At 38.1% G+C, this 22898-nt stretch overlaps 1 protein-coding gene across 1 annotated transcript in view; it reads right to left on the bottom strand.

The window, feature by feature from the left end:
• Nucleotides 1–22898, bottom strand: part of WDR44 (WD repeat domain 44) — a 102725-nt gene that overhangs the window by 45764 nt on the left and 34063 nt on the right. Inside the window, exons 3-8 of the mRNA XM_024240958.3 lie at nucleotides 15316–15390; nucleotides 9450–10089; nucleotides 8545–8675; nucleotides 7390–7485; nucleotides 5618–5754; nucleotides 4254–4337 (exon numbers count right to left, since the gene is read on the bottom strand). Of these exons, the coding sequence (XP_024096726.1) occupies nucleotides 4254–4337; nucleotides 5618–5754; nucleotides 7390–7485; nucleotides 8545–8675; nucleotides 9450–10089; nucleotides 15316–15390 (1163 nt within the window). The remainder of the gene's footprint in view (nucleotides 1–4253; nucleotides 4338–5617; nucleotides 5755–7389; nucleotides 7486–8544; nucleotides 8676–9449; nucleotides 10090–15315; nucleotides 15391–22898) is intronic.

Below are 22898 nucleotides of genomic sequence, written 5' to 3'. Positions count from 1 at the left end.
AACTGCTTTGAGAAGGCTGCTTTAGAGAGCTGTTCTTAAAAACACATTTTACCAATAAAGAGTAAAGAGATATTTCCTCACAAAATAGAATGCTTTGGTAGCTTAAGATGGTCCCTTGTCCCTTCTCTTTCAGTTTGGGTAGGTTCATGTAATAAAATTAGGCTGAGTTTTCCTAGTAGGTATTCCCAAATACGAGGTAACGTAAGTATGCATCTCAAGCTTCCATAAATAGGACTTATTTATTGCATTTTCAATTAGCTAAGTCTCAGATTTCATATATTAAGATTATAAAAAGCAATGCACAGTACATGATGATATTTAAAACCAAAAGAAATATGAATCAGGAGTAAATTTTTACTGATTCATGGGAGCTCATGAGGGACAGTATTTTTAAAAGTTGTTAAGTTATATATACAGAGAAGTTCAATGTAACACTGTTTAGAATAGTCAAAAAGTGGAAATAAACTAAATTTTTTGTCAATAGAGGAACAGATAAATAAGTGCTGGTATGAAATACAATAAAATTAATGAGGCAAACCTCAGCTTTTTAAATGTGCCAAGCTCTTATAGTAACCTCAGGGGCTTTGCATGTGTGGTTATTTCTGCCTGGAACACCTCTCGCTTGGCTAATTCCCACTCACTTTTTAGGTCTCAGATCAAACAGCTCTCTCAAAATGGCCTTTTTAACTTCAGACAGAGTTTTTGTTATATAGTCCCCGTTTATCCAAAGTTTGACTTTACATGGTTTTGGTTACCCCAGTCAACCATGGTCCAAAAATATTAAATGGAAAATCCCAGAAATAAAACAATTTGTAAGTTTTAAATCGTGTGCCATTCTGAGTAGCATGATGAAATCTCACACCATCCTGCTCCATCCTACCTGGGATGTGAATCATCCCTCTGTCCAGTGTTTCCACGCTATAGACGATACCCACTCATTACTTAGTAGCCTTCTTGGTTATCAGATAGAAAAAACACAGTAGACACAGAGTCTGGTACTATCTGTGATTTCAGGTATCCACTGGGGATCTTGGAACGTATACCCCATGGATAAGAGGGAACTACTGTAATACCTCCACAGCACCTGGAACTTTTCTTTTATAGCAATCACTACAAATGTAGCTAGACTTATCTGTGCAATTATATGCTTAATGCCTATTTCTCCCATTTAACAGAAGTTCTATGAAGGCAGAGACCACGAATGCCTTTTTTTTAAATTTTTTTAAATTGAGACAGAGTCTTGCTCTGTTGCCCAGACTGGAGTGCAGTGGCATGATTTTGGCTCACTGCAGCCTTGACCTCCCAGGTTCAATGGACCCACCTGCCTCTGCCTCCTGAGTTGCTGGGATTACAGGCACACACCACCATGCCTGGCTAATTTTTGTATTTTTTGTAGAGACGGGGTCTTGCCATGTTGCCCAGGCTGGTCTTGAACTCCTGGACTCAAGTGATCCACCTGCCTTGGCCTCCCAAAGTGCTGGGATTACAAGCATGAGCCATTGCACCCATCCTGAATGTCTTTTTTTTTTTTTTTTTTTTTGAGACAGAGTTTCACTCCTGTTGCCCAGGCTGGAGTGCAAAGGCATGATCTCAGCTCACTGCAATCTCTGCCTCCTGGGTTCAAGCAATTCTCCTGCCTCAGCCTCCCGAGTAGCTAGGATTACAGGCACCCACCACCATGCCCAGCTAATTTTTTGTATTTTTAGTAGAGATGGGCTTTCACTATGTTGGCCAGGCTGGTCGTGAACTCCTGACCTCAGGTGATCCACCTGCCTCGGCCTCCCAAAGTGCTGGATTACAGGCATGAGCCACCGCGCCCGGCCTCTTAATGTCTTAACTGTTATATCCCAAGCACTTAACTCTCATATCTGGCTCTCAGAAAGACTGCAATATATATACATTATTAGTGCTGATATAAAGAGATGTCTATGATATATCTGATTTTCTAAAAAAAAAAAAAACAAAAAAAAAACAGCAAGTTGACAAACTATAGACATACAGTAGCCCCGCTTTTATGAGAAAAAAAAAATTCTATGGCGAATACACCATGCTATTAAAACTGATTTCTAGGGCTGAGATTATGAGAAACTTTCATTTTGTATTTTACATATTTCTGTATTTCTTTTGATAACCAGAAAACACAGATGATAAACCATTTTTAAAACCATTATAAGGTCTCTGCTACCTATAATTCTGAAGCTGTATTTTCTGGATAATTATAAGTTTACTACCACTTTAAAAGCCAAGAAAACAGACATTTTAATTATTTCAGATGATAATAGTTCTAAAATATCTACTTTTATGCCTTCTTAAATGGCACTTAATGTTCCCTAAATTTCATTCCTTGATGGATAAGATCGTTACCATCATTTTGGTTCTTTAATACACTCAGAGCCTTTCTAATGCATTGCAGGTGGGCCATACTATTGGTTCCCCACTCAGCCTTCAAGGCAACAGTGCAGGGCCTAGGGAAGCCTGGGCCAATCTTCTCTGGCCATCAGCTGCCTTATCAGCTTACCCCAACATTCAGTGCAAATATTATTATGTTCTCTGTGTGTCAATGGCATAAGAAAAGGTTGAAAAGCACTGTGGTACGATGATTGTGCTATATTATGAGGTTTTTTTGGGGGGTGGGTGCGGGGGACAAGGTCTTGCTCTGTCACCCAGGCTGAAGTGCAGTGGTGTGATCACGGCTCACTGCAGCCTCGACCCCTCAGGCTCAAGCAATTCTTCCATCTCAGCCTCCTGAGTAGCTGAGACCACATGTGTGTGCCACCATGCCTGGCTAATTTTTAAAATTTTTTTGTAAAGAGTGAGTCTACCTATGTTGCTCAGGCTGCTCTCAAACTCCTGGGCTCAAGTGATCCTCCTACTTTGGTCTCCCAAAATGCTGGGATTACAGGCGTGAGCCACTGCACCCACCTATATTATGAGTTATTTTATCATTTTTCTGATTACCTGACATTCTTATGTGTCAACTTACATGTTGTCACAGTTTGCTGCTTCTATTTTGCAGTCAGCTCAGACACTGAACAGAGTTTTAAAAAAATGATGTAAGAAATAAGCATAATGGCTTTGAATAAACCTGAGGAACTTTTCTCTTAGAAAAATAATGAGCTTTAGTGCATGGACTATGTGACATCTCTTCTGGATGTTTATCTGTCCCTGAATAATTGTAGTAATTCCTTATCCTCAGGTTCCCGATAACTGCAACTACTAGATGGCCAAGTTCCAAATATCTAAGGTGCTATCATATGCCTGCATTTTAGGTACATCTTTCCTAAAAATTCTCAATGCTTTCTTTGATACACACTAGGAAAAGGACTCAAGTGGATAATTCACTTTGGACCTTAGAGTTAATTATTATCAATTTAGTGACTTGTGTATAATCAAACAAAATGTATAGGCCCACCATTGATCTAGAAGTTTGTAGGGGAAACGAACGATGGCATAATCAGAATCCTTTTGCAACATATGTTTTGATTGTTTAATGTGTATTTGTCTGAAAACAGTTTAAGATAATATATTGTAAAGGGAAAAAGTAAGTTATAGACTACAGGTATTCCCAAAATTGAGAAAAGAAAATTGCCATGGACTGTAGTAGTCAGGAAGAATCTCATTATAGTTGGGTTTAGAAAGACAAATAGGATTGCAGAGATAAAGAGAAAGGGAAAAGACAACTTCAAGGACAATCATGTTCTTCTACTAACACTTTCTGTACCTACCTACTGGTAGAAAAACAACACAAGTATGGTACAACACTTACTGGTCATTTTCTGTATGTCAGATGCTTTATTATTATTACCATTTTTTTTTTTGAGGGGGAGTCTTGCTCTGTCGCCCAGGCTGGAGTGCAGTGGAGTCCACCTCCTGGGGGTAAGTGATTCTCCTGCCTCAGCCTCCCGAGTAGCTGGGATTACAGGCACCTGTCACCATGCCCAGCTAATTTTTTTATTTTTAGTAGAGATGGGGTTTCACCATGTTGGCCAGGCTGGTCTTGAACCCCTGATCTCAGGAGATCTGCCTGCCTTGGCCTCCCAAAGTGCTGGGATTATAGGCGTGAGCCATTGCGCCTGGCCCAGATGCTTTAAAACTAATCAATACAACTTCATAACCCATCAGCGAGGGACAGGGAGGAGTGGTGGTGGGTAGACATAAAAACTACATGGAGCATGATTTAAAATAGTATGGTAGTTCTCATATTTTTTTAAATAAAAACTTGAAATGAAGAAAAGGGATGTACTGTAACTCACGTTTTCTGTTTTAACCTTCCACCATCAGTATCTGTTGGCTGAGACTGTAACTTCTCTTCATCATCTGACTGTGCTGCGTCATTACTGTAAGAAGGGGAAACTGTTTTAAAAGAAACCATTTCTTCTATACTTCTTAAAAATCTGTTTATACTTACTATATAACCAGTTAATCAGAATAAGAAAAACTACGCTAATAAGCTTTATGTAATTTTAATTATTTATTTATTTATTTATTTAGGAGATGGAGTCTTGCTCTGTTGCCCAGGCTGGAGTGCAGTGGCACAATCTTGGCTCACTGCAACCTCCGCCTCCCTGGTTCAAGCAATTCTCCTGCCTCAGCCTCCTGAGTACTTGAGACTACAGGCGCACACTGCCATGTCTGGCTAATTTTTTGTATTTTAGTAGAGACAGGGTTTCACCATGTTGCCCAGGCTCGTGTCGAACTCCTGAGCTCAGGCAATCCACCCGCCTTGGCCTCCTAAAGTGCTAGAATTACGGGTGTGAGCCACTGTGCTCAGCCCATATAATTTAATTTAAATGATGGACCTGACAACTTAAAGGCTTCAGAAATTGAAGAAAAGAATCTTTAAGCAAGGTGCAATGTACAACATATAAATGAATGCAATTTAGAAATTTATGAAAAACCTACTACAAACAAGCCTTTTTGCTTGGCAAAATGTGCTGTAGGGAAATAATAAAGTAACTTGTAGGTATCTTCCTCCCCACTCATTAAGTATATCCTGCATTACATTTAATAAAATAGCTCCTGCTTTTACCAAAATGATTCAATAGATCTACATAAATCTCGTAGTAAAGTCACTCATCTCATTTTAAAGCCATTTTCTGATCCTACAAAAACAGTACAAATATTTAAACAATTTATGATCCTTAAAGCAAGGTTTCAGAAGACTAAGTGTTCATTCTACATAGCTTTTTAGCCTCATTTTTTTGTTATTTTTATTTATTTATTTTTGTGGAGATGAGGTCTCACTATGTTGCCTAGGCTCCTCGCTAACTCCTGAATTCAAGTGCTGCCTCAGCCTCCCAAAGTGCTGGGATTACAGGCATGAACTATCATGCCTGGCTGCCTCACTGTTTTTATATTGTCTCAAGTATAATTTAAATCATTAAAAGAGAGAAATTAAGTGCTATGGGATTTAATATTTATACTATTTCCCCCAAGTAACTGTACAGTCATAATGAAGAGCAAAGTTAAAGAATACATACATTATCTAACTCTATTTTAATTCCAGAATAAAGAAAAAAGACTGAATGAAACCAAATTAGGGGTTGTCATAGTTCATTAACAGAGAAATCTTAACAACTCTGAAATACTATAAATGACAAATAACATTAGGCCATACCTTACATATTCTTTTGTCCTTCTCATGATGTGTAGAGTGAGAGGATTAATGCCTGTTGGTAGTTTCTCTTCTGCAAGACTCAAAGGTATTTCTTCTCCAGTATCTAGGTTCTTAATCATTACACTGGCTAAAATTTCCTGAGGTTAAAAAAAAACAATCACACCAAGATGACCTGCAATTTAATTATCTTTCTGAGTCTACAAAATCCCCTAAAATTTAAGCTAAAGGCTTTTTAGATACATTCAATACTGTACACAATAATTTCTAACATTTTTATTGAGATATAATTCACATGCCACAAAATGCACTCATTTAAAGCATATAATTCAATGGTTTTTAGTATATTCACAGAGTTGTACAACTATCGCCACTAAGTCAGAATATTTTCTGCACCCCAAAAGGAAATTCCCTACCCATTAGCAGTCACACCTCATTTCCCTTTCTTCCTAGTCCCTGGCAAATACTAATCTACTTTCTGTCTCTATAGATTTGCCTATTCCATACATTTCATATAAATCAAATCCTGTAATATATGGCCTTTTTCGTCTGGTTTCTTTAACTTAACATGATGTTTTCAAGGTTTATCCATGTTGTAGCATGTATCAATACTTTATTCCTTCATTCCTTTTAATTGCTAAAAAATATAACATGGTATGAATATACCACATTTTATTTATCCATCCAATCAGTGATGAACATTTGGGTTGTTTCCAGTTTTTTGCTGTTATGAATGATGATGCTGTGAATATTTGTGTACATTTTTTTGTGTGAACATATGTTTTCATTTCTCATTGGTATATACAAAGGAATGGAATTGCTGGGTCATGATAACACTATGTTTCACATTTTGAGGAACTGCCAAACTGTTTTCCAAAGTGCAATATTTTAAAAAATGTATTGTTGTAAAGAAACATAAACTAAGATTTTGCTGTAAAATTTAATTCTGAATAAGTTGGGTAATAGGTGCATACTAAGTTTTAATGATAAGAAAGCATTAAAATAATTTTAAAAATTTATGTTGGTATAACATGTATTTATAATATCAAGTTCTTTTATTATTATTATTATTATTTTAAATTTTTTTTCTTGAGACCGAGCCTTGCTCTGTCGCCCAGGCTGGAGTGCAGTGGTGTGATCTCGGCTCACTGCAACCTCCGCCTCCCAGGTTCAAGTGATTCTCTTGCCTCAGCCTCTGGGTAACTGCGATTACAGATGCACACCACCATGCCTGGCTAATGTTTGTATTTTTAGTAGAGACAGGGTTTTGCCATGTTGGCCAGGCTGGTCTCGAACTTCTGACCTCAAGTGACCTGCCCACCTTGGCCTCCCAAAGTGCTGGGATTACAGGAGTGAGCCACCACACCTGGCCTCAATATCAAGTTCTTTTAAAGCCCACTTTCTATAAAATATAAACCTTGCTTTCAATATATTTATTCCACTATGCAATAGAGTGAAAGGGCAAGTTTAAGTCAGAGATGCAACATCCAGCATATCAACAAAACAAAGACAATCTTCAATTTTCATTTTTTCTTCTGTATTTTTTTTTGTGTGTGTAACAGCAAGAAACTTAAAAAAAATTAAATTGTGGTAAACTACACATAACATAAAATTTACCATTTTAACCATTTTTAAGTGTATAGTTCTGGGTCATTAAGTACATTCACATTGTTATGCAACCATCATTACCATCCATCTCCAGAACGTTTTCATCTTCCCATTATGTTTTTTGTACTTTATGTTTTAAGAACAAGAACAAAAAAATCTATTTCTACCTCATCAGTAAGCTCTCTCCCAGAGTTGGATCTAGGTCTCTGAGGGCCCATCACTTCACCTGCTACAGTCTGCCCATCAGGTGCTTTTCCATTTTCCTGGAAATATAATTTTATAAACAGAAATTAGACTGAATCAATTTCTATAAATTTTCAATTATTACCACACATGATTCTAAAGAATTTCATAATTCAGATAATGGAATCTGCTGAAAATCTAAATGGAACATTACATTTCAGTCCTTCATTTTTCCCAGCATGCTGAAAAACATTACGAACCAAAACTATTGCTGCTCATGAAATAATGTCTTAGTATTCTTGAAAACAAATAAATGTTCTATTTGAACCTGGCCAAAAAGCATTTCTCTACTAACACTGCTATTAATCTGGACTGAATGTGGCTACCTCAAAGGTAGGGGTCAGAAAACTTCTCTCTATAAAGAGCCATACAGTAAATATTTAAGGCATTTTTGTTCATATAGTCTCTGTTACATATTCTTCTTCTTATTTTAAACAACCTTTAAAAATGTAAAGAACATTCTTAGCTTGGGGATCATCCCAAAGCAGGCCACTACTGACCCCTGCTCTAAGGCTATAACAAGACTATAGTGTCCTATATTCTAGTCTGGTAGCCCGGCCCACCACAGCTACCATGAAAGTAGCTCTGAGTCCCAGAATCTGGCTGTGGTAAAATTAATGTTATCAAGTCTTTTGTGTAGCCCACTTCCTAGCATATAAAGTTTTTCTATGATTAGGAAAAGGAAATTATAAAAAAAAGTCTTCAATTCTGACCAATACAGGACAAACACAGACTATAGTTGGTGTTTATTAGTACCAACAATATTACAAATAGTAGCATCTGTCGTTTTTTGAATACCTATTATCTGCTAGATACTTGGCATATTTTAGCTCATTTCAAACCCTCAAGGAAGGATTTTTTCCTCCATTTTATTGATGGGGCATCTGAGACCCAGATGCTAAACAGCTTGCTAGGCTCACTCAGTTAGTGTGCAGCAGAGCTGATCAAGAGAAGTAAGGGTGTCAGGTTTGGAGGACAAAGAAATATTTGGCCTGGAGAATACAGAATCATCATCAACAAACCAGCCAGTTGCAGGGAGCTAATAAAGTCTATATGAAACAGAACACTAATTCACCAACCTGGGCAGTAACTATTTTATCTCCACTGGTAGCACTTGCCAAATCAAGAGAAGGCTGAGAATCCTTGACCGTACTTTCTGAAGCCATGCTTGCGGTTAGGAGAGAATCAGACGTAATATTCTCTTTGGGAACTGCAACGATAATAACAACAATAACAACCCTTTTTGTTTGATTCTTGTAACAACCCTGTGAGGAAAGTGGCTTGATTACTCTCATTTCCTATACAGGGAAACCATGGTTCAAACAAGTTATTTAATTTCCTCAAGACTATACAGCTCATACAAAAAAAAGATGCAGGACTTGAATTCAGACTTTAGGTCTCCAAATCCCAAGTTTTTTTCACCATGCCACTCTCTCTCAGATGGCAACAGAATTGAAAGTTTGAAGTCTGCTGAAGTGTTCAATTATAGTAAAGTAATTTTCACCAATGTAAACATTTTTACATTTTGTCTATTACTAAATAAATAATTTTAATAACTTGGTTGCCAGTGAGTTTTTTTATAAAGTGAAATAAAAGCAGAAAGGTAAACAGTTTCAACTCCAAAATTTCACCACAAAGAGTTATTTCTCTCTTTTTTTTTTTTTTGAGACAAGATTTCACTCTGATCACCCAGGCTGGAGTGCAATGGCGCGACCTTGGCTCACTGCAGTCTCTGCCTCCCAGGCCCAAGCAATTCTCCTACCTCAGCCTCCCAAGCAGCTGGGACTACAGGTGCGTGCCACCATGGCCAGCTAATTTTTGTATTTTTTTGTTGTTGTTGTTCAGATGGGGTTTTGCCATGTTGCCCAGGCTGGTCTTGAACTGAGCTCAAGCGATCCACCCGCCTCGGCCTCCCAAAGTGCTGGGATTACAGGCGTGAGCCACTGTGCCCAACCAACAGAGGGATTTCTCAATTAATACTTGCCATCTAGATCAGGAGTTTTCAGAGTCTCAAATTCCAATTCGCTTTTCCTTTTTCTTGGTGGTGGAGCAGGTCGAGATGGAGGTGGGGGTCTAGGAGGTGGGAAATTAGTTGGAGGAGGTGGGCGTGCTGGAACAGGCTTCTTTGTACTAGCCACTATATCAGGCTCTGCAGTAAGGTGTCTTGGGGGTTTGGCAGGGGCCACTTCTTCCACAGCGGCAAAATCTTTAGTAGACAAGGAGTCTGAGGACACAGGCTCTAGAACATCACCACTTCCTTTGACTTCCACTGCTTCCTTGTTCAATACTTCTGTTTCAGTTTCAAGCACATTAAGCTGCTCAGTTGAACTTGTTTGAGTTAACTTCGTGGTTTCATCTACTGGTTTCTCACAGGTTTCATCAGAAGGAAAGCATTTTTTTAATTCTAATTCAGTCTCTTCAAATGTATTCTGACTCTCTGCCTTTTGGGATTCTTCCGGTAGTACTTGATCTACGGCTAACAGTCCGGGTATACTGCTCAGATCTGTTTTAGCCACAATAGGACTGGCAGTAGCTTGATCAGAGGGTTCTTTTCCTTTGGAATCCAAAGAGTCATCTTCAAGCTGTAGTACTTTCTGACTCTCCTCAATAATACTTTCAATAATCTGATGAAAGGGTTAAAAGTAGTTTTTAAAAATGAAGCTATTTATAAGAACATAGTAACAGCTAATCATTTACATAGTACTTAGTATGTGCCAGGCAATGTTCTTAACACTTTACATATTTTAATCCTTACAACAACCTTATGAGATTCTACTCCTACTGTCACCATTTTACAAATGAGGGAACTAATCAAATGATTTGTCCAAGGTCACAAAGCTAGTAAGTGATGAAGCAGGTATAAACCCAGGGAGTTTGATTCCAGCATCTATACTCTTAACCCTCATAACAGGGAATTTGTGTTAATACTTAGGTACAAAAGATCAAATAACCCTGTAAAATCAAGTTCATTTCTAAACTTACATTAAGACTCAATATCCTGATTCATTTACATATTTATGCCAAACTTGTTGTAATACCAGCCTAATGGTTTGAGCCTACTTAACCAAACCATGATAATCTAAATCCCCAGGAGAAGAATTCAAGTTATTTAGCTCTGAACTCAAGCTTATGACCCAAAAACCAGCAGATGTAGGGAGATTAACATTCTTAAACAGACTACACCTAAACTCCACTATTTGGACAGATGGCAGGACCATGAAAAGAGTTCAAATACCCAGTCCACCTTGTCTTTTCCCTTCCTTTCTTTTTCTTTTTTGAAATGGAGTCTCACTCTGTCACCCAGGCTGGAGTGCAGTGGCACGATCTTGGCTCACTGCAACCTCCGCCTCCCAGGTTCAAGCAATTCTCCTGCCTCAGCCTCCCTAGAAGCTGAGATTACAGGTGTGTGCCCCACGCCGGGCTAATTTTTGTATTTTTAGTAGAGACGAGGTTTCACCATATTGGCCAGGCTGGTCTTTAACTCCCGACCTCATGTGACCCACCCGCCTCGGCCTCCCAAAGTGCTGGGATTACAGGCATGAGCCACTGCGCTTGGCCCCCTTTCTTTCTTATATGTAGTTTAAAATATAAACAGGCTTTCTATTATCTTCCACCAACATTTAGAATATATTTTCTCCCCAGTCTTGTCATTACTAATATTAAATCTCCCAGATCACTTATCCTGCCACCATGTCCAACCATGAACAACTTCTGCTTTCTCAATTCCCTGGCTTCAGAAAGTTAACACAATGCATCACAGAACCATCCTAATCTGGTTTACTACAATTTCATGCTAACTTGAACTGGGTATTACTGCTGCTCAGTAATATTCATCCCTGATTTCTTAGCATGTTCTATATGTTAGTTTTTCTCAATCTTCAAATTGTTAACCTTAGAAATTACCTTGCTTTCACCAGAACTAACCAGAGTCCAACCAATTTGTCAATTAAGTGGTTACTGAGCACTGAGAACCTCAATGATAACAGTGATAACAGAAGTCATATTACAATGGGTTTGAGAATGAATAGGAGGTGAAGATACAGAGACATTAGCACGGTCTGAGTTTTCAAAAAGCTTAGCTATAAATGCAAAAAGACTTCGATAAAGTGACCCAGTACTTTTATAACCTGAAGGGAAGGAACTACTGGAAAAGAAGATAATAGAGCAATGTTCTGGAAAAGAAAGGAAAGAAGGCCTACTGTGTATTAGACCTAGTATACACATTCTCATTTAATTGTCATACAGGCCTTTGGGTTAGGTAGCTGCATTACCTACCTCCTAGAAAAGCAGGACTCTGAGGTAAAGGCTTTAAGAATTTTGCCAGTCCCACAATTAGTAAGCTACAAAGCCAAAACTGAAATCCAGGTCTTTCTTAAAAATCCAGTGATCTTTGTATTATACCACACTACTTTGGACAGAAAACAAGAATACTAAATCTTCAGTGATGGATGACATGAAAAAAAGGTAAGAAATAACAATAAATATGTAGGTAAAGGAAGTGAAAGATGATACAAAGGAATGGATTCAGGCTTTTTAGCCTCTAATATTTACATGGAGTAGGAAACAAGGTTATCAGCTGAAAGTGAGGGGGATGTGAGTGGGTACAGTGAGCATGAGGTGAGTATAAAGGTTTGAAATAATCCCTACACATAATGGAAATGTCTGTGCCACAAGAGGGGTCAAAATGAGGTTGAAAACGTGTCTTCCCCAATCCCTTATCTGAGAATAATCTCTCCCTCCTCTGCACTTCTATTATTCTTACTGTTCAGTATAGTATGAACTATAATACAAATACAGAGCTGTATATAGGCTAGCTCTATTTATTTTCTCTACACCAGATAATTAGTACCTGGAGAGAAAGGTCCATGTTTTCTGCCTCTTGATATGCCTCATGACACCTTCTTATGGTGCCTAGCCCTGTCATTTTTTTCTGGATTTTAGGAAATAGTGAAAAGGGAAAGACTAAGAGAACAGTGAGAACCAAGACATACATAGAGATGATTATGCTAATGCATTGTTTGCTGCAAAAAGCTCACTGTGACTGAACGTGGTGACTTATGCTTGTAATCCCAGCACTTTGGGAGGCTGAGGTGGGCGGATCACCTGAGGTCAGGAGTTCAAAACCAGCCTGGCCAACATGGTGAAACCCCATCTCTACTAAAAATACACAATAAATAAATAAATAAATAAATAAATAAATAAATAAATATAAAAAATTAGCCTGGCGTGGTGGTGTGTTGGTGTAACCCCAGCTACTCGGGAGGCTGAGGCAGAAGAATTGCTTCAACCTAGGAGGTGGAGGTTGCAGTGAGCTGAGATCACACCACTGCACTCTAGCCTGGGCAACAGAGCAAGACTCAAGTCTCAAAAAAAAAAATAAAATAAAAAGCAGACAGTTTAGTATGACATAAGGCATTCCTATAATCCAGCCCTAACTTTGCTCTCTAGGCTCATCCTCAAATGTTCTGCACATTCCCCACCTCCATGCCTTCAGTAATGCCTTTCCTCTCCCATCTTAGCCTGGCCAAATCTTTTTTTTTTTTGAGAGGGAGTCTAGCTCTGTCGCCAGGCTGGAGTGCAGTGGCGCAATCTCAGCTCACTGCAACCTCCGCCTACAGGTTCAAGCGATTCTCCTGCCCCAGCCTCCCAAGTAGCTGGGACTACAGGGACGCACCACCGCGCCCAGCTAATTTTTGTATTTTTAGTAGAGATGGGGTTTCTCCATGTTGGTCAGGCTGGTCTCGAACTCCCGACCTCAGGTGATCCGCCTGCCTCGGCCTCCCAAAGTGCTGGGATTATAGGCGTGAGCCACCGTGCCTGGCCTAGCCTGTCCAAATCTTATGCATTCATTAAGAACCAGCTCAGATGCTACCTCCTCCATGAAGTCATCTTCATTCCTACCCCCAAGCAAGAAGTCTCCTTCCCTTTGTGTTCTTACAATAGTTTCTAAGTTTATTTGAATACTTACTGCATTTAGTTTTGTGTTTATCCAATTTCTTCTACTAAAATGTAAGTTACTCGAGAGCAGAGTATGCCCTCGTCCAGGGTATATCCCCATAGCCTTTATCATTAGTGATTCATACTTAATTCAACTGAAAAGGCTAGAACTTAAAAAGTGATTATTTAGAATCTTAAACCTCATTCTGCTCCACAGTGTTTTCTCACTACTGTTTAAACTTCTAAACTCTCCTTAAAATCATCTTTTTTCCCCACTAACTATAGATAGTTATACATTTGTAATTTATCCTAAGAAAAACATTCTTTAAAAAGATAAGAAAAGCTATAGTGGAAAAAACAGGAATATTTTAAGTTTCAACAATAAAAATGGCTAGATACATTGTAATCCATTTACTTGATGGAAACTGATTCATCTGAGTACAGAAATCATATAGAAGTATGTGGAAAATCTAAAAATGATAAGAGTAAAAGAATATAAAATTCTACCTACACTACGATTAGGCAGAAAAATGTATGCTAATGGGTGAGAACCAGAAGGAAATGCTGAAAAATCAAGACACCTGTGTGTTATAGTATAGAATTATAGGCAATTTCTTATTTTTTTAAAAAAATGGTTCAATTCCTGTTATGTACACTGCTATGCAATCCACCATTTGTCCCAAAAGGGAACATTTTTCCTTTAAAGGAAAAAGTATGATCAATATTAAAATATGTGGTCTGGCTGGGCACAGTGTTGCACACCTATAATCCCAGCACTTTGGGAGGCTGAGGTGGGTGGATTGCCTGAGCTCAGAATTTCAAGACCAGCCTGGGAAACATGGCAAAACCTTGTCTCTACAAAATATACAAAAATTATCCAGGCATGGTGGCATACACCTGTAGTCCCAGCTACTCAGGAGGGTGAGGTGGGAGGATCACTTGAGTCCAGGAGGTGGAGGCTACAGTGAGCCATGATTGTGCCACTGCACTCTAGCTTGGGCAACAGAGTGAGACCCTGCCTCAAAAAAAAAAAAAAAAAAAAGTAGTCCATTAAATTTCTAAATTCCATAAGGATAGAACAGTGGTTTTCCATTAGGGGTTATTTTGTTCCATACCCCTTCCCAGACATCTGGGGATATATTTGGTTGTCATAATTGGGAGCTGGGGATGCTATTGGCATCTAGTAAGTAGAAGCTAGGGATACTGCTAAAACATCTTATAATGCACACAAGAGGCCTTCCCTTACCCTCTATTAGCCCAAAATGTCGAGTGCCAGTACTGGAGAAACTCTGGGGTGGAGAATGTGTCATTTTGTTAGCCTCTGGAAACCCACTGGCTAGAACATTGCCTAGGGCACAGAAAACGCTTAAAACTTGTATAAATGAATAAAAACACACCATCCTGTCTTTCTCCTTGAGTTTTATCCTGATACTGTGAACTGCCCATTTTCAAAATATTGATCTTGTGCTCAATCTCTTCTAGTAAACCAACCTTTGAAGCTTCATAGCATCAATTTTTTAAAAGGTATCAAAGGTACTATCAGAGTAAGGACTTCTTATAACTTCTGATTCCTAAAGACATCAGAATGTTGCTGCACTGAGCTTTTCAATACCCATAACTCCTGGTAGTAACCTCAAGAAGAGTTAGGGCTTATTCTGATAAAAATACAAGAATAAAAAATAAAAGCATTTTACAAAATATTGTCTCAAGGATAAATTACCAATTAGAATATGAAAAGGACTTCTAAAAAGACTGAAATGTCTTCAACCACAAATGTGACAGATTCATGAAACATTTGCTGAACATCAGCCATGTACAGAGCGCTATACTAAAAGAATATAAAAACTGTTTGAAATATACCATATAAATATGATGTCTGCTATAAACTAATATTGACATTGTATCTTTCCAACCTTTTTAGACACATCTTGTTTCAATTCTTGTACAGGGGACTCATTTCCAACTTTGTATGCAGTGTTCTCTGTTTCCTGTTTGAAAAAGAAAAGAAATAGAGACCAAATGATGACATCTTTTCTTTAAAAACACACTTTAAAGGGGTACAAATGAGAAAATGTAGCATTAATAAATCAAAGGCCCTTAAAGGGCTTAGATTTCTTCTTTTTTTTTTTTTTTTTGAGACAGAGTTTTACTCTGTCACCCAGGCTGGAGTGCAGTGGCACAATCTTGGCTCACTGCAACCTCTGCTTCCCAGGTTCAAGTGATTCTCCTGCCTCAGCCTCCCAAGTAGCTGGGATTATAGGTGCGTGCCACCACACCCGGCTAATTTTTGTAATTTTAGTAGAGACAGAGTTTCACCTTGTTGGTCACGCTGGTCTCGAACTCCTGACCTCAAGTGATCTACCCACCTCAGCCTCCCAAAGTGCTGGGATTATAGGTGTGAGCCACTGTGCCAGGCCTAAAGGGCTTAGATTTCTGAATACTGATAGATGCTCAGAAATTTTATGCCAAATGGGACAATGTAATTTGCATAAGAAAGTTACCCATCAGCAATATTCTATTATTCTGCAATAGGATATTTACCTTTAAATGTGAAAACTTGCTCAACTTTTTAACATTAAAAAACTGTAATGGACGATAAGAACTTCTAAGCACTTTTATAGCTAAAAAGGATTAAGGATTTAAGCAAGGAGCTGAATAAAAATTGTTATTTTTCCCAAAGCATTGCTCCATAAATATGCACAAATACAAAAGTATATAACACAGAAAACCACATTCAGGAAATAGTTTTCTTAAAATTCTACATGCTTTAGATAAAAGAAATCAAGACTTAACCAGAAGTTAAATGAAGCCCCTAAAAAAACTATGAAAAAAGATGAAAAAAATTAAACCCACCAAAAATACATATATATCTACGTATACATTTATATACACATACGTACATATATATATATATTTGGGAGGTTAGAAATGGATACTGCATTTCTGCTGGAAAAAATTAGGGTAAAATAAGACAATCATATATTTGCAAATCTCAATACAATACTCTTCTCAATCTTAAGTTGTCTATTTATAGAAGCACAGCAATTTGAATGCTACTCTTGATACTGAGAAAAAAATCATAATTCTTTGTGCACATCACAGAGTTTGTTAGAGGAAGGTCATTATAACCATTTTAGACAGATAAGGGACTCAAGTCACATTAATTATTTAGGTGGCACTTATACAAGTATCAGGATATGATCACAATAGGCTCAATAATGAAATTACTCCAGAGATTATTAAAATGTTAAAGATTTAACGTGCCAGTGAAATTTCTGCAGGACTTGCAATATCTTTGAGCACTGAATTTCTCCCCCAGAATTTGGGGAATACTACCAATCTTAACACAGATTCTTCTAGAAAAAAATTGTTTCATGGACTCTTAAGTATTAGATAAAATCCAAACAGTACCAAGGCCCAGGAAGGCCTAAACATGACATAGCCTCTGCCTACATTTTTTATATCTTCTACACTCCTCATCTCCCTCTCATACCACTCCCCCACAATGACATTCTGGCCAATAGGATGGTTCCTTGCCATTAGGGTCACAGCTCAAGTGTTATTTTATCAGAAAATACTTCCCTGACCACCTCAAAATAGCCTTATCTGACTCCTTAACTTTCTATCACATTATCCTATTTTTCTTTTTTTTTTTTTTTTTAAACTTTTAAGTTCAGGGGTACATGTGCAGATTTGTTACATAGGTAAACTTGTGTCATGGGGTTTTGTTGTACAGATTATTTCATCACCCAGGTATTATGCCTAGTACACATTAGTTATTTTTCCTGATCCTCTCCCTCCTCCCACCCTTCACCCTCTGATAGGCCCCAACACGTGTTGTTCCCCTCTATGGGTTCATGTGTCCACATCATTTAGCTCCCACCTATAAGTGAGAACATGCAGTATTTGGTTTTCTGTTCCTGCATTAATTTGCTAAGGATAATGGCCTCCAGCTCCATCCATGTCCCTGCAAAGGACATGATCTCGTTCTTTTTTATGACTGCATAGTATTCCATAGTGTATATGTACCACATTTTCTTTATCCAGTCTATCATTGATGGGCATTTAGGTTGATTCCATGTCTTTGCTATTGTGAATAGTGCTGCAATGAACATTTGTGTGCATGTGTCTTTATAATAGAATGATTTATATTCCTTTGGGTATATACCCAGTAATGGGATTGAGGAGAGGATGTCAAACTATCCCTGTTTGCAGACATGATCTTATATCTAGATAACCCATAGTCTCAGCCCAAAAGATTCTTAAGCTGATAAACAACTTCAACAGAGTCTCAGGATACAAAATAAATGTGCAAAAATCACTAGCATTATTATACACTAATAACAGCCAAGCAGAGAGCCAAATCAGGAATACACTCCCACCATTCACAATTGCCACGAAAAGAAAATACCAAGAATACAGCTAACTAGGGAGGTGAAAGGAGAACTACAAACCACTGCTCAAAAAAACCAGAGATGACACAAACAAATGGAAAAACACTCCACACTCATGGATAGGAAGACTCAATATCGTTAAAATGGCCACACTGCCCAAGGCAATTTATAGACTTAATGCCATTACTATTAAACTACCACTGAGATTCTTCACAGAACTAGAAAATCTTATTTTAAAATTCATAGGGAACCAAAAAAGAGCCTGAATAGCCAAGGCAAATCCTAAGCAAAAAGAACAAAGCTGGAGGCATCATGCTATCCGACTTCAAACTATGCTACAGTGCTACAGTTACCAAACAGCATGGTACTGGTACAAAAACAGACACACAGACCAATAGAACAGAATAGAGAATACAGAAATAAGACTGCACACCTACAACTATCTGATCTTCGACAAACCTGATGAAAACAAAGAATGGGGAAAGGCTTCCCTACTCAATAAACGGTGCTGGGAAAACATTATCCTATTTTCCTTCATTGCACTTATCGTTCGAAATGACCTTATTTACTTGCTTATTTTTTGTCTCTTCCCTGTCCCACTAGAATGTAAGCTCCATGAGACACAGACCTTGTTTGTTCTATCTACAGTTTGTTCAGTACCTAAAACAGTGTCCTGCACTAAATAATCATTTGCTGAATGAGTGTTGAATGATGCATGCTCTGTTTTTTCTTCAGTTAATACATACATCTTAAGTTTACATAGGCTTTAATTGGATCCTGGTTTTATACGAAAGAAGGCTGGGCACGGGCTGAGACCTGGAGTTTGAGACCAGTCTGGGCAACATAGTGAGACCTCGCCTCTAAAAAAAGTAATGATTAGCCAAGCATGGTGGTATGTGCCTGCAGTCCCAGCTACTCTGGAGGTTGTTGTGGGAGGACTACTTGAGCCTAGGAGCCTGAGGCTGCAGTGAGCTATGATAATGTCACTGCATTCCAGCCTGGGGAAGAAAGCAAGACCCTGTCTCAAAAAAAAAAAAAAAAAAAAAAAGAAATAAAAATCTAACCAAGACCAATTGATAAGATAACCTTGACAAGGTGGAGAGAGAATACTTGGAAGCTGATCACCATTAAGAGAATACTTGGTCCAGCCTGGGACAGAGCGAGACTCTGTCTCCAAAAAAAAAAAAGAATACTTGGAAGCTGATCACCATTAAGAATAGTTGATGCTCTTAGCAGAACAGGGTCCACAGGAAAAAATAAATAAATAAATAAATAACAGTTGATGCATATTAGAGAAACACCTTCAACTATCCTACTAATTATTTTTATCCAATTATTTTCTAATAACTGTTTATCAGTAGGAAAATCAGAAGCATTGTACAGCACAATTCTGTGGATATTTTCCCTAAATTAAGCTACATAAAATTACACATTAATAATCTTTGGACCTCAATTTGATTAACTGATTTTTAGAAGCAGGGTCTCGCAGTTGCCCAGGCTGGAATGCAGCCATCCTCCCACCTTAGCATCCCAAAGTGTTGGGATAACAGGCGTGAGTCACTGCACTTGGCCTATGTGTCACTGCACTCGGCCTATGTGTCACTGCACTTGGCCTAATTTGTTTCAATTATTTACTTATAAAAGATTAACATTCCTACACTAGCCAAAACTGCCAAGCAATGATCAGACTTCTATTTTATTTGGCTTTAACAAAACTCTCTTGGAGTCTGAACTTTTAACAGATAGTAACTCCTAAGGTACTCTGCTGTTTTAAGTCACAAGTTTAAAGGAGTGATATGGCACCTACCAGAGGGCCTGATCTCCAGAGAAGACTTCTTAATAAAATCAGACTTAGGATATATAGTCAATTATGATTCTCTCTCAGTGATGTATGAGGTCCAGGTCCTTCTAACACCTTGATCAGGCTTTTGGGACAAAGGAATGGAAGCCAAGCATGTGTCCACAGACAACCAATGCCAACTCAGCTATACTCGAGACAGTCCATTACCTACTTCTGGTGATGTGCTGACCCATTATTAAAATGCAGTACTTATTAAATCCCAGTTTCCCTACTATTAGGCAATTTCTCTAACTCCTATCTATCACAGTATCAAAAATTTGCTTCCTTAAAAGGTATGGTAGCTTATTCAATTTTTAGCAATTCATATCACAGTTACCTCCACCTGTGTTGGATATTACAGAGCTGTCTATAACCCCCCTGCAGTATTTGGTTATAAGATTTCAGCTTTTTTAATTTTAATAAGCACACCCAACAAAGTATTTGTATGAAAGTTATCTACACTCACAGAAATCTTCATTATTACCTACTAAAGAACATTAAGCTAAAAACATTAATTATAGAAAAATTCAGGTAACTTGTAATTTTTAGTAGTAAGGGAAGGGAAGCTACTACAGTGAAATTTTAAAAAAAAGAGAAAAACTTAGAAATGTGACTTCCACTCTTTTTTTGCTGAGAAAATTGTTTTAAAAAGTAAACAACTCTTAAATCGCTGTCATATCCATACATCCATCCTTTCAATGCTGTTCCCTTTGTTGGAGTCTCATGTCTTGACATTTTAACTGCCTCTTGACAGCTTTCTTTGCACCTAAGTCTTTTTCCTCCAAACTTTCTTCCACCCTTCCACCAGTTTTCTTAATTCCTGAGCAAAAAAACAAAACAAAACAAAACAAAACACCTTGGGCAGCACAGCTATAAGACATATAAAAGTTGACTTTTTAAATGTCCCACTTTAGGCCTGGCACAGTGACTCATTCATGTAATCCCAATGCTTTGGGAGGCCAAGGGAGGAGGATGGCTTGAGGCCAGGAGTTTCAGACCAGTCTGGACAACCTAGCAAGACCCTATCTCTAAAAAATAAAAATAAAATAAAATAGCTGGGTATGGGGTTTGAGTCTGTAGTCCTAGCGACTTGGGAGTCTCAGGTGGGAGGAGTCCTTGAGACCGGGAGTTCGAGGTTATAGTGAGCTGTGATTGTGCCATTGCATTCTAGCCTGGGTGACAAGAGTGAGACCTTCAAAAAACAAAAATATCCTGGTCGGGCCCAGTGGCTCACGCCTATAATCCCAGCACTTTGGGATGTCGAGGTGGGCAGATCACTTGAGGTCATTTGAGACCAGTGTGGCCAACATGGTGAAACCCCATCTCTACTAAAAATACAAAAATTAGCTGGGTGTGGTGGCGGGCACCTATAATCCCAGCTACTTGGGAGGCTGAGGCAGGAGAATTGCTTGAACCCAGGAGGCGGAGATTGCAGTGAGCCAAGATTGCATCACTGCACTCCAGCCTGGGTGACAGGGTGAGACTCCATCAAAAAAAAAAAAAAAAGAAGAAGAAAGAAAAAAAGAAAAGAAAAGCAAGGAAAAGAAACCCAAAAATATCCTGCTTCAAAATTTTAAAGATCAGAGTTCTTTTCTAAATTTTTTTTTTAACTTGAGACAGAGTCTCACTCTATTGCCCAGGGTGGAGTACAGTGGCACAATCTTGACTTACTGCAACCTCAGCCTCTCAGGTTCAAGTGATTCTTCTGCCTCAGCCTCCCAAGTAGCTGGGATTACAGGCGTGTGCCACCACGCCTGGCTAAGTTTTGTATTTTTAGTAAAGATGGAGTTTCACCATGTTGGCCAGGCTGGTCTCTAACTCCTGACCTCAGGTGATCTGCCCGTCTCAGCCTCCCAAAGTGCTGGGATTACAAGTGTGAGCCACTGCGCCCCATCTCTTTTCTAAATTATAATTTAATTTTTAATTGACACATAATATGATACATATTTACAGGGTACAATGTGATGTTTCAATGCATGTATACATAGTATTATGATAAAATCAGGTAAACTGACATTCAAGGCTCATCACAATCTGGCCTCAATTTACTTTTCCAATACTCTACCACTGAAACTTTTACACTAGTCACATTAGTTTTTCAATGCTCCTAGCAAATCCCATGCTTTTGCATATTAATTAGTCCCTACTATTTCCTAACTACAATGCTTTCCCAATTTTTCTCTATCTACCTATGCAAACCTCTCCCAATTTTCAAAGCTCAGCGAAAGTTCTATTTCCTCCCTGAAACTTTTCTCTGCTATTTCAGGTAACAGTGCTCTCACGTCAATTCTATCTTCCTCTCGTTCCTCCAAACCCCTTGTGGCAGTTAACACGTCTGTTCTATTTTACAAACATCGAGACCTCATAAATTGCCCTTTTGTATACATGTATCTTCCATCAGACTGTAAAATCACCAACAATCAGAACTATATCAAGCCTTCCTTTATATTACAATATCAATAGATATACTGTTATTCATAATGTGCACTCAATAGCCTCAGTACATGTTTATCATAGAATACTACTCGGCAATAAAAAGAAACAAACCATTGATACAGACAACAACTTGGATGGATCGTGACCCTTTAAACCAATCCCATAAGGTCACATAGTATATAATTCCATTTACAGAACATTCCTTAAGTGACAAAATTATAGAGATGGAAAACAGATTTAGGGATGATATGGGGAAGGTGGTGGGTGTGATTATAAAGGGGTAGTACAACGGATATCTTTGTGATGATGAAATAGTTCTGCATCTTCATTGTGGTGGTTATACAAATATACACATATGATAAATTGGCACAGAACTATACACTCGCATTGCACCAACGTTAAATTCCTCATTTTAAAATTGTACTATAATTAAGATATAACCATTGGGGAAATGGTGAAGAATATACAGGACCTTTCTGCATTATCTTTAAAGCTTCCTGTGAATCTATAATTATTTCAAAATAAAAAGTTAAAAAAATGAACAGTATCCAACTTCATATTTATTTACTAAATATGTATACTTGTTATCTAATTTCACTCAAGTTAAGGACAATCTATAATTACTGGGGTAAAGTAAATTCTCCAAATCTATTTGTTATAATATAAAAATATCCTAGAGCTAAATGGCTTTTAAGACCTATAAGCATAAACAGTAATCGCCTCTGGATATGAAGTTTGAGAGGTGGGGGATGAGAAGTGGAAGGAAAGCTACATTTTCAACCATATACATTTTGTCCTGAGTAAATTTCAACCCTACACATTGTTA

Source organism: Pongo abelii, chromosome X (genome assembly GCF_028885655.2).
Source record: "Pongo abelii isolate AG06213 chromosome X, NHGRI_mPonAbe1-v2.0_pri, whole genome shotgun sequence".
Lineage (NCBI taxonomy): Eukaryota > Metazoa > Chordata > Mammalia > Primates > Hominidae > Pongo > Pongo abelii.
The sequence above is the reverse complement of the archived record's forward strand: the minus strand, read 5'-3'. Positions and strand labels throughout refer to the sequence as shown.